The 12,644-nt window shown below is 31.0% G+C and overlaps 2 protein-coding genes across 6 annotated transcripts; one reads left to right on the plus strand and one right to left on the minus strand.

The window, feature by feature from the left end:
• Positions 1-6: 6 nt before the first annotated feature.
• On the minus strand, positions 7-1,189 carry Ak6 (adenylate kinase isoenzyme 6). 2 transcript variants are annotated; one of them, XM_078185464.1, is made up of 3 exons: positions 1,073-1,189; positions 511-662; positions 7-446 (listed from the first exon to the last, which is right to left on the minus strand). In XM_078185464.1, exons 2-3 carry the CDS (start codon positions 634-636, stop codon positions 108-110), a joined length of 465 nt encoding a protein of 154 aa, XP_078041590.1. In that variant the 5' UTR covers positions 637-662; positions 1,073-1,189; the 3' UTR covers positions 7-107. The 2 variants fall into 2 exon arrangements, with proteins under 2 accessions (XP_078041590.1, XP_078041589.1); XM_078185463.1 differs by having other exon boundaries at positions 775-1,176.
• A 976-nt stretch (positions 1,190-2,165) lies between these two features.
• Positions 2,166-8,497, plus strand: LOC144472081 (protein BTG3). 4 transcript variants are annotated; one of them, XM_078184783.1, is made up of 3 exons: positions 2,166-2,303; positions 3,014-3,715; positions 4,316-8,497. In XM_078184783.1, exons 2-3 carry the CDS (start codon positions 3,269-3,271, stop codon positions 4,667-4,669), a joined length of 801 nt encoding a protein of 266 aa, XP_078040909.1. In that variant the 5' UTR covers positions 2,166-2,303; positions 3,014-3,268; the 3' UTR covers positions 4,670-8,497. The 4 variants fall into 4 exon arrangements, with proteins under 4 accessions (XP_078040909.1, XP_078040910.1, XP_078040911.1 ...); XM_078184784.1 differs by having other exon boundaries at positions 2,185-2,308; XM_078184785.1 differs by lacking the exon at positions 2,166-2,303 and adding an exon at positions 2,331-2,450.
• The last annotated feature ends 4,147 nt before the right edge of the window (positions 8,498-12,644 follow it).

Here is a 12,644-nt window from a genome sequence, read left to right on the forward strand (position 1 = left end):
ATTCATTTTAATGTATAAATAGGTCTTCAATATAAAAATTACAATAACACATATTAGTTCTTTACTTACAAAGTTAATGTATTGATAATTTTTTATAATATGGTAAATTATGGTTCATTGTCTATTCTCCATTGTTCTAACCATTGACAAATTCTATCTACATTACTTGTGACTTCATACATATTGTTACTTATTAACTCGTGAACTATTTCTTCTCTATAAGCTGACTTTGCTTCTTCAAGTATCGTTTGAAAGATTTCACAATCTATGTTATCTTCTAATTTTTTTCCTGTGTAGCCTCGTTCCTTTAAACGATCATATAGTATTGTGTTATCAGTTCTTAACACGAAAACGATATCAAACCATCTTTCTGGGAAGAAGTCAGCCCCATGGTAATCAACAATTTTTCCACCTTTGCACATAAATTCTTCCATGTGATCTAATAACTGTAATTTAAAAATGTCTTACTTGAACATTAGTAGAAATTTAAGTTGCTTATTAAAAAATTACCTTATCTTCATCTAAGATAGGACACTGATATACATCATCATATTCTTCTAAACACTTGTTTTCAATAGCAAATTTACTAACATCGATCCAGGTTAATCCTGTCCTTTCTGATAGAACACGGCACATTAAACTTTTTCCAACTCCTGGAGTACCTAATATATGAAAAATTCATGACTTAGTATTATTAACTTGCAATGTAATAATTACAATATGATAATTATTGGTTTGACATATTAAAGTCATGTAATTCATGGAGATACTTACCTGTTACTAAAATATTTGGGGAATTTCTACCCATGATGATTATGTGTAACGATTAAACTATTTATTACAATTTTAAAATTGTCTAACAATATTATCTACAGGTTGTAAACATTAATAACACGTGTTACAGGTTAACTACAAACATATTATGTATCGTTATTTGAACATAAAAATACATGACAGCACTTCGTGTTTTCATTGCGTAGTAAAGAAGAGGAAAAAAAAAACTTGAAGTATAATGAAACCAAAAATACTTAGAAATAAATTTATTAGTAACTTGAATCAGCTAATTACATACATATAGTCACATACGCAAAGTAACTCTTGTACAGGCAACTTGTAGTTGTATGTTTGTACAGTAATCGGTCCTACTCTTGTACATCTCCAGGCCGTAGCTCGATCGGTTAGCAGGGGTCAATGTAGAAATTTTCTTTACTCTAATTGGTTGGCGATTTACTGGTCAGGCAGTGCTGTTCCCACATTCAAAGAAAAAGGGAGAAAACAGCGAGTGTGCAAGAAATCATGAAATCAGCACAATTACATTTGGAACAAGTCACATCGACAAATGATGTAGCTTATCTCATTCTACCGTGCTTACTCTTTTTGCGTATTCAAATAATGAAATCTGTTACCTCATAGGATTCTCGAAAACGTGTTTGAGAAAAATGTACAATACACATTGAGATCTGTTGAGAAATTAAATATTTTATCGAGAATACAGAAAATGTCAACTATTAAATACCTAATTTAATATTAACTCTCCGCTGCCACATTTCCTATGTTTAACATGTATGTAGGGTGGACTTTAGTTATGCATGGTGAAAATTCTTTCGTGAGATTTTTTGCTCCCTGTTATGATATATTTTTGCATCTCTATGAATTCGTCTTTTCATGCTTTATGAGGATATGAATAAAAATATGTAATTGTGTTAAGAAAATCATACTTTTGAAATTTCAAAAATTGATTTTTTGTACATTTAGGACAGATTTAGAACAGACTTAGGGCAATTTTAAAGTATATTTACAATAGGTTTAAAAGACATTTCGAGCAGTTGTAATGCTGTCAAATTGTAAAATTGAAAAAACTATCACCGTTTCAAAACGTGCTGAAATAGGCTGAACTGTGTAGCCGAGACAATTTTATGGAGCAAAAAGTACAAGTTGAATATTATACCGTGTGTTTCATTGTAACATAGAGCTTAGGTTTGTCGTCCGTATGGATACTCACACAGAGATCGCTGATTTTATTCTGCCTCTCTCGATCATCTCCCGCTCTCTTTCTAAATCAACTGCTCAGAGCAAGATGCGCATTAAAATGGCGGGGATAAAAGCGCTCGGAAAGGAGAGATAGAAATCGCTCGGGATGAGGAGGCACTACTGTAGTTGTAGTTACTGTTGGAGATCTATATTTTTCTACAAGCTTTATGGACATTGATGCAACGTAACACGTGTTGGGTCGAGTACGTTTATTTAAAGAGAAAGAAGACGTAGTAGTTTCACCAGAAACACGGAATTTTCGTCATTGATTCGTAAGGTCAATTTAATATTAGTATTAAATTTGTCGGTGTATCAAACGAGTGCATACTTTCAACGGAAGTGAAATATCACGATAAATAAATAATTACTAGAAGACGAAATTGTGGTATTTCAGTAACAATCGCTCACGGCACGACCTGGTACGACAAGAATGAGCTGGCATAATTCGTTGTTCTCATTATTTCAATGCATTCGTTTCTAAATATTTAATATATATTGTAATGGTGCCGTTTGCTTTGTTTCTGATTACTGATCGTATCAATTGTGTTGTTAGCTATCAGTCTTGCATCTGAACACGATTTACCTAACCTGCGTTATTATGGTTTATAACCTAATTAATGCCCATAACATATTGTTATCTAGTTCCATTATCAAATGAGATCAATCGTTTTGTGTGTGTCCATACATTTTAATAATATAATGTCACAAATTTTGTATGCATAAAACTTTTGAAATTTGCTTATTTGGATAATTACATCATTATAAGCATTGAAAAACAAACAAACAAGGTATTTATGGACACAGATGCGGATAGATTAAATAGATACAAATCTGAGATTTTAATCAAAATATTTTTTTGGAATTAAAAGATTTATTTATAGATTACTTTAGTATCATTTCGGAGTTTAAAAATGTTGAAATTAATTAAATAAAAAGATTGATTTAGAAATGAATATTAACAGCTTTTTCTACTTTATTTCAGAAAAGAGTAATAACGACAATAGATACAAATACTATATACCAAAGACAAAGAGAATATAGCATAACACATATTGTTTTGCAAAATAAAAAACATCATAGATCCCAAAAAATTTGAGTATTGCTGTGGTGCAGAAGGGCTCTATGTGCTCCATATCAGTTTCAGCAAATGGTACTTTAGTTTTCAAAAATCTTGTATCAAGGCATCAAAGGAAGAATTCATCTGAAAATTATAAATTTGGTATACGGCAAAGACAACATGCGCAACGAAATTACTGCGGCAGTACTGTTCTTAGTAAAGCTGATAGAAAAAAACGAAAAATTTAGTCCTGATCAGTTGGAATGTTTCAAGCGACGTTTAGTTGAATTACTGACAGAACGTTTTAAAAATCATTGGTTTCCAGAGAAGCCATTTAAAGGTCAAGGCTATCGTTGTATTCGTGTGAATGGTCATAATCGGAGAGATGCAACTTTAGAAAGTGCTGCTAATGCTGCTGGTGTTAAATATGAAGATTTGTCTTTACCGGTTGAATTGACTCTTTGGGTTGATCCTAATGAAGTTTGCTGCCGATTTGGAGAAAGTAAAGGCTCCTATTGCACACTGGCTTTGTTCGATGATAAAGAAAATACTGTACCAATTCTTCAAAGAAGCAACGAAGGGTTAGAGAAAGAGAACAAACAGTCTGAGGGACAGACTAAGATACAGGTGAATATCAATAATCATACTATATTTTTATATATCAATCTGTGTTTCTAAAAGATGCACATGTTTTTTATTTTTTCTCTGATTTAAAAGAAACTTCTAATTTGTAACATTACAAATGCTGTGTATTTTAATAGTTTTGTGGATTTTAGTAGACAAAATAATAAATTTTAATATTATGTTAACATTATGTAAATGTACTTTTCTTATAATTTGATAAAACATTAATCATACAGGAAAGTCATGTTATATTTTTTGTGTACGTTTTACATTACAGCAGGCATGATTTTTAACTTTCTTAAAGTCTTTTATAGAAAAAAATTTACTCTTCTATATTATGTAACTAGATTTTGTACAACAATACATTAATTATTTATGTTTAATAATATTATTAATAAATCGAAGTTGATTGTTTTTAAAATTATTTATGAGGGAAATTAATATTTGTGGTTAATGTATAGATCTATAGGAATCATTTATTGGAAATGAAAGATTCCAAACAATTAAATTTGTTAGATAGTGCAATCAATTTTTATATAATTCAAATGATCCAACAAAATTTAATGCATTAAAGAGATAATAAAATGTTTTACTTTTCCACAGAAATCCCCCTTGAGCACTAATACAGAACAACAACAAAAATCAAAACCACTAAGTTCTGCTAATCAAAATCAACAGCATAGCAATAATGGTGCAGGTAGGAGACGCAATTTGAATAGCCCCAAACTACATCTTAATAGAAATCGTTCGTGGTTTGGTCACTCATTCAGTATGGGATATGGTCCTCACCCAATAAGTCAGCCATGGTATAACATTATGCCCCCTCACTTTTTGGGTGGTCCATCTCCACCACCTTTCATGGGTCATAGAGGAAACAAATGGATCCATCCAACCTCCTATCCGACAGGTCCTACCCGTTTCCATCACTGGTCTCCCAAAGCTGCTCTTAAAGTATGAACACAAACCCTCTTTATGAAAGTAGTTAAGAAATCTGTTCCTTCGAATAAAGATATAAAAAGTGTGAAAACGTTTCATCGAATTAAAAATTTGTATATTTCGGTGTGAAATTCATGACATTTATAAGGCTATTAAAGAAAAGTTAATTATTTCAAGATTGGAATACAAGCATTTTTATACTAGGAACAGGTTTATTAACATTTCAGTGGCGAAAATTATCCATTTTGTAATTACAAATGACCTTGTTCGAATTACGACTAAGGCTTACGATTTTTTATGACGAGAAATGTTGCATTATTACATGTTATATATAAATAATTAATTGAATGATAGATGTTTAATTCCGGATGCAAGGTTGCTTGTAAAATATTAGATTAGTGAGAATAAAACTAGAATGAATTAAGCTATTGATATGTAAGTCATAAAAATGTATGTCATATCAAGTGTGACAGTTTTTTCTGATTAATTCTGGAGAAAAGAATTTAGTAAATAGTAGATGATATATATTTCAAAAGGGAGCAGTATTGATTTTAAACGGGTTTCCAAAATTAGATACAATTGCTCATTAAATTGTATGTAATGAATTTTAATGCCTTCATAGGCGATCTCAGTTTATTAGAGAATATTTCATTTATAAAATTCTATAATGTAATACAAGGAAATAGTTACAAATGACTTTTTCTTTTATATGTATATAAAATGTATTCATATTAATTAGGACTTCAAAGATTACGTCATTTTCAGTATTGTTATAGTGAAGCGAAAGTGGATAGGGGTTTGTAGTTATATAAATCTCCTAATTTGTTATACAAATAAAAGTAATATTCTAAAACACTGTTGATAAACCGTGTGATCTTTGAAGTTCTAGTGACAGCTATTTGAGGGTGATCTTTGACAATTTCAAATCAATAAGTTTGTTTTTTATTGTATATGTGTATTATTATAATATATTAGTGCTTAGAAAAGAACAGTACCTTAATTTGATTTCACAGGTTTGAAGCATAGCTTAATGTCTAATATTTCTTTGCTTCAAAATGTAAACTACACCTGTTGCATAAATATACTGCCTCTATAGAAATTCTATTGATAATCAGTTACACTAAAGCAATGCTAAAACGTCCATGGATTTCATGATTAATGTGTAATTGTAGAAATATATGAATCTTTGTTTTAATTAAGCTCAACCTGAAAATAAATGAAGCTTATGATTTTTAATGCAACTAAACACTTAGCATTTAAGAATATATATCATTGATGTTGGTAGATCTATAGTTCATTGGAGTTGAAATTTGATTTCTATCTTACTAATGCTAATGTCGTGTACCTTTCATCTTTGTATTATAGACAATTTGTAACATTATACTAATTTATATTCACTTCAAATATATTTCTTCTTGCTTTGTTAACAACACACTTACGCGCTATGTTCTTGGTCAAGAATTATATGTGTAAGGACGACTCAAAAGCCGAGTAATGCGAACTAGACTTTACAATTGCCATTTTATAAAATATCTTGAGTGATATATGCTAATTTTTTAGTATTTTCATATGTTATTAAATCTTCGATTTTCTTTAAACGTAAGGTTTGTAAATATATACACTGTAACTACGAGTTAAAACAAATCTTTATTCTCTTGACTTGTACATTTAAATTGCTTATGACCTCTGGTTTTTGAGCCATTCATACATACTGTACGAATGTTTTTATAATGTTAGTGCCTAAAATGTGCAATTTCTCTAATTTATGTTGTAACATAGATTTTATTCATAAAAGTAACTATCACATTGTACATATCAAAGCATATAATGTGAAAGTCACTTTTAAGGATTATATTTATGTAGGTACATTGATTCATTAGCACTAAGCATAAATTTTGATGCAGAATATGAGATTCGCAATATGTGCTATTTGATTTAGTTACGTAATTAATTTATAGTATTAAAGTCTTTTAAAAAGTTTTCCTCAATGTTCGAAGGCACTAAAAAGTTAATGATATACAAAACTAAAATTAAATAGTATTGGTATTATTATCTGTTGTATATGAAATATGAATTTGACTTAACTCCTATCGAATTGGAATACTTGTTGTCGCCAAAACCACTTAGTGTCCTTAGATGAATTTTTAAAAGTATAGTCTAAAGATATATAACATAAATAATATTAAATAGACTGTATTAGTGAAAATTTTAATTAAATATATAGTATATATTTTGCAATTTTCATGTTTTACATTTAAGTATTGTTTAATATATACATGAAATTTGCTCTAATGTAGTTGATTTTTTGTGTTCAATTTGTTACAACTTATTCAGAAAGAGTCATTTTGTTGTTATGAAAGATATAAAAATTCTATATCATTATAGATATTATAATGTATATGTAGTGTTAAGCAATGTTGCATTCGGACATATTCTTTTACTAATATTGTATGTATTTATGTATATATGTATGAATGTATGTATATACACATATGTATATACATATATATCTATATATGTATATGTATATGATGCTCAACATTTGAAATGTTCCAAACTTTTTAATTGTGTTCAAATATACAAAAAGAGAAATACTTTATCATACATACATTTTCAAGTGATAAAAAATGTTTGAAAAAACCTTTTTATAAAGAATCTGTATTGAAATAACTTGTGATAAAATATGTAGTAATTAATGAACATCAACTTACTGGTCAAAGAAATATCGAATAAATTTCGGGCAAAAATATATCATTTTTTATATGAGACATTTTTTTTATATATGTATATAACTTTTTAATTAGCAATTAGCTACATGATGAACTGTATAAGTGGATATATTGAATTGACAGTAAAATATGGAAAATACCTTTACTTTTTTCAAACAATATTGTAGATAAATATCGAAAAAAAAAATGAAATGTCTCAATTCCAAATTTAAGAGACCTAGCTTTTTTTATACAACTAAATGGTAAATTTTAAAGTTCTATTATTGTACCTTCTCTTATCAAGTAAGACTGGTTTTTACAATTATGTAAAAACGAATTTAAAAGAAAGGAAGGAACGAACTTGGTACTAAGAATTAACTTCATAGATTGTCTTATTGTTTGGATCATTTCGACTGTAGGGTAAGGCACTATATAAGCATATATATGTATTCTACCACTGCTGTGTCATATGTTATAAGAGTATTTCCTGCATAGCTATGCAATGATGACTATAATCCTGTTCTACAACCATACTGATCTTCGCATTTTTTCATAACTTCAAATATATATCTTTGTTCAGTACTTTGTTTCGTGTTATCCAATAAAAGATATATTACACATTCAAGCAAAATACATACAGATCATTAATTGTACAACCTCTACTTCTAACATTAGGATACAAAGTAATCTATTTACACAATTCAAACTTAAAATGCGTTAGGATGATTCAAAGTTGTGCTAAAGTATTTAGGACATTAATGAAACCATGTCACGCCATAATACGTTGGCATATAAAATTGTGCGTTTGCACTCAGTTTTGTATATGTGTTTGTGAAATCTTCGAAAAAGATACAAAATTTCTAACACTATTTAATTTTGTAATCCATTTTTATCAAATTTAGAATTTATGTTAATTTTAATTTCAAATCATTGATGCATTTTCTTATATGAAACAAGAAATATCTATTGAAACACGAATTTATAAAAAATACTGCTTTTCAAGTATTAAGTACATACTTGTCAACTTATAATTATTGCTGTATTAACATCATTAACAGTTTTAAGATTACAAGCATTATGTATGGGGTATAACAAATATTTAATAAATAATTCAGCAAATCAAAGTCTCAATGTTCATTTTTGATAATATATCCATGCAAATTTTCCCGTTGAATTCTTTGTATAAGTATCTGATGTCCTTTGCAATCATTCAAATTTTATTTTTCTGCGTAAATTTGACAGATGGCATGATCCACCTATTGATATCCAATAAGAGTCGCTATCGTTTCTTTGAGCAATTTTATTGGTCGAGTACTCGAGTACAGTAATGGGTTCTATTCCTGCACAGTTTTCGTGCTCTCTAAGCTGGCTCGCACATCCCCATCATTTTACAGCGCATTCAGCTCCGCGCAAGTGCTATAGAAAGAGAATGAAATACAATGGAGAGAAACAGAACGATGTCCATCAGTTCTATGTGTGGTTGTGCACATAGATAGGAAACTTAGATGTCTTACTTTGCTGTACTTGCGGCCTCACTCTTTCCGCGCATTCATTCGGTTGATGCGCCATCTGAAACACGTGTTGTGAAATTATATTTGTAAAGGAGTTTCAACTTTCAAATAAATCAAATCTGTTGCAGCCAGTGTATTTGCGAAAGCTATTCAATGTACTTTGAGGTAAATATATTCCTCGCAAATGTTTTGACTAATTCACAGGATCTGGTTAAGGTTATCATTGTATTGGTGTAAATCTAACAATTAAAAGTTGTTAATGATACTGCTAAACGTGGGGTTAAGCTTATATTATGGAGGAATATAATAAAATATTATCAACAAATGTGGAGAAAAAACAATATATACTACAAATTATATCGGAACAGTGAAAACAATTTTCTAATGTAATAAAACATAGTTTAATGAAAGATATGCGGATTGGTAGGTTAATTTACTGGTATCTGGTTAACGTCGCTGATAATCTTCTAATGCTTATAAAATGAATTGTGTATTATTTTCATTTTTCTTTACTAAGTTATTATATTCGGTTTACTACTTTTACATTTCTTATTATTTCTAATCCACTTTTATATGTTACAACGCTTTTCCATTAGCTTCAAAAAGTCAGCATAAATGCCTCCTGAACGTTCCTTGGTTCCTTCTCAAGATATTGTTCTTTAAATAGTGTGTGTGTATATCTTTCGATTATTTAAATATACTAGTTCAAAGGATCCTTAGAACATAAGTATGGTTTCAAATATTAAGAAGACAGAGATAGTAAATTTATTACTGAGAAAAGTTCGATTTCATATTCACACTAATGGGTTTGTGTATCCAAGAGTTTTTGTCATTGACTCGAGGTTGGCCGCTACCTTAATTAATTCGACTTGAAGATAATCCGCAACCGACAGTTTAACTTTCTTTTTATTTACTCGGCTACGTTCGGGCACGACGGTTGTGTTTCTCATATTCTCCGCCGGACAGTCTAATTAAAGGTGCTCTTTCGTTGCAATATTTAATCATTCAGTTTTTCGATAATTTTGCCAAGCGCTCATTTGGCTATTTGGCGGTCATTTTGCTAAACGGTTATTTATTTAATTTGTCAATTGATTGTTTGGTCATTTTGCCAATTGGTTATTGTGTCAATAGGGCATTTAGCTATTCGGTAATTTATCTAATCGATTAGTTGAACTTAATCATGGAGTTAGGATACCGGAGTGTTCGGGAGTGTATGTGGTTGATTGTTTTGTGCAACCATGTGCGCGGTGCAGAGTTCTTCCTGTTCCAGGATTATAACGCAGCTCTCTATTATTATCAAGTAGTGAGTCAATATTTAAAGAAATAATTTTTCGTATTACGTAGAAATAGTAAAACCTTTTAACGAGTACAGTGACCGGCAATTCTTTCAGTGGTAATCTGTTTTTTTAGATAGGTAGGGTCTTTCTGCACACTGCAATGCTGCGAAAAGATTCATTTTCTGAAACAGGCGTTCATCATAGCTCGATTGTAACAAAAATTATATTGGTACATTTACTGTACCAATATATTAAATAACTCTTTTTCCATTAATTGTGTTAGAGATCACGTGCTGAAAGACGTTCTCAACACATTTTGAAATTATTATTATCACATCATTAAACATATTTAAATGTATTTTGAAATCATTCTTATGAAATTATTATTAAACGTACTCATTTTTCAACGAATTAATATGAATTATATCTTAATAAATATCTTAACCCGAAGAGCTAATGATACTTTTTAGGTAGAATTTTTAGAGATTCAAAGTTTTATGCTCGTTGCTCGAATCCTTCCGAATGTCCAAGCGTTACTCGAGAGGGGGGCAAGCAATGGCGCATGGAACGGTATTTAACAATAATAGCGATTAACAATAGCTAGTTTATCGTGCACGACGTAATTTCCACTTGTGTGCGTGTGCATTAAGTAGGATGGGTAATTTACCTAAACGGTGTGTGCATTGTAAGGTAGGGCCGGGGCTGACTGTCGTTCTCTTTTTTGGTAGGCCGCGATTCGCCGCCCGATACACTAATAGGGCCGAAAAGATTCGATTCAACCTTTATTTGAACGATGCATGACGTTTAATGACGTTTCGAATCGATCTTTCGAGGATTCTCTTAGGTTCCGCGGTCGCGAACGCGAATGCGCGTGAATTAGGGCTTTCAAAACGAAAAGATAGCGGCTCCATTGCACCAGCAGGATTATCGGCTTTATCCAAGACATTGTTACTTTGTTTCGGAAATCGTTAGTCTTCTGCTAGCTACGGAGCATGTGTAAGATTCTAGATTCATCAGGCGAATCACCGAAGAAAGAAAAGGCTACAAATGCCGAAGAGGCCTCTCCAACAAATTGTCAAGGGTTTGTTACTAAACCTCGGTCTATATCTAGGGCGGTCTTCATTGTTCATTTCTTGTAATGTTAGATTCCAGGATAGATTCCTAGAAGCTGGAGGCAGTGTCTGACCATTCCAAGGATCGCTTGGATCATCGCAAAATCGTCGCCAATCCCCTTTAGAGATGCGCGGAACCAGATCAAGGTGCACGGGAGTTTTCAGCTTCGAATAGGACAAATTAATATTGAAATTTTCAATGTACTGCTCGCGTTGCTATTGAGAGGTCGAACTCTAAATCTTGTAGAATAGCACGCGAAAAAATAAGTACGTGTTTCTCTACTTCTTTGACTCCGATCTCCTCTTTATATGTAAAGTGTAGCTGTAATTCTCCTGTTCGATATCGTAACGAAATTGTTTGATAAAATTAAAGTGCTTACAAGAGCTGCGTCTTTATTTAGAGTCACGTTTTCATTTACAGTTACGTTTCCATTTAGTGTAGCACAGATAAACAAATAAGATTAAAAGTGGACAGGAGTTTTCCGTTTTCAATTATATAAGTTAACGTCTCGATAAAGAATGCACTGCTGGCGTTTGCTTTTGTACAACAATTTCTATTTCTTGCAGCAGTGTTGCGCAAACACGGTACATTCACGCATTTGTTTTTGGAATACATATTGAATGGACCACCATTTTTATTGAATTTGTCTGCTCATCTTTGTTTCTTGTTCCAGTTGTCAATCAAAGAGTAAATCAATGTATACGGGTCACAGGTTAAGCCTTACTTGCACGCCCAATGGGAGAAAACCGGTGTTAGGTTTGAAAGAATCTCCTTGTTAATAATTATCTATTACTTTCAGGTGTGATAACAAGATCTTTTTTAATACTTGGTATTTAACGATGATGTTTCGGATTTCAAAAGATATTCTTTTTCAGATATGTATAATAATTCATCAAAGTAAATTTTAAAAATGCTATTAATACTAATTCTGATGATCGTTTTTCAAGTCCGTTTCAGATTTTTTAGCAAACGAAAAGGAAACGATGACAATATAAGAATATCACAATATTAAACAGGAATATTAAGAGGAGTATCATCGAGAAATATCATCGAGTAAATGCGTTATTTATTAAGGCGATAATTTGTAAGCAAAACTTCTTGTAAAAAAGGGAGCCATAAGAAATTCTGGGTTCGTTCTGACTCCCTTTCAAGTTTCTAATTATAGCAACCTCCGCGTGGCGATACTCGGGGAATCGATGATAATTTTCGATTTCCAATCAGTTGTAGATTTGAAGAAACTTCAATCGTTCTATAACTAATTCGAAATCGATAATTACACACAGCTAATGGCTGTGAAATAGTGTTAGGATAAAATGAATTTTTTAAGTAGTAAATAGACGCAAAAATAAACTTCATAAATATATTTTCGAGAATTCTATGAGGTGAC

This window comes from Augochlora pura, chromosome 7 (genome assembly GCF_028453695.1).
Source record: "Augochlora pura isolate Apur16 chromosome 7, APUR_v2.2.1, whole genome shotgun sequence".
In the NCBI taxonomy this organism is placed as follows: Eukaryota; Metazoa; Arthropoda; class Insecta; order Hymenoptera; family Halictidae; genus Augochlora; species Augochlora pura.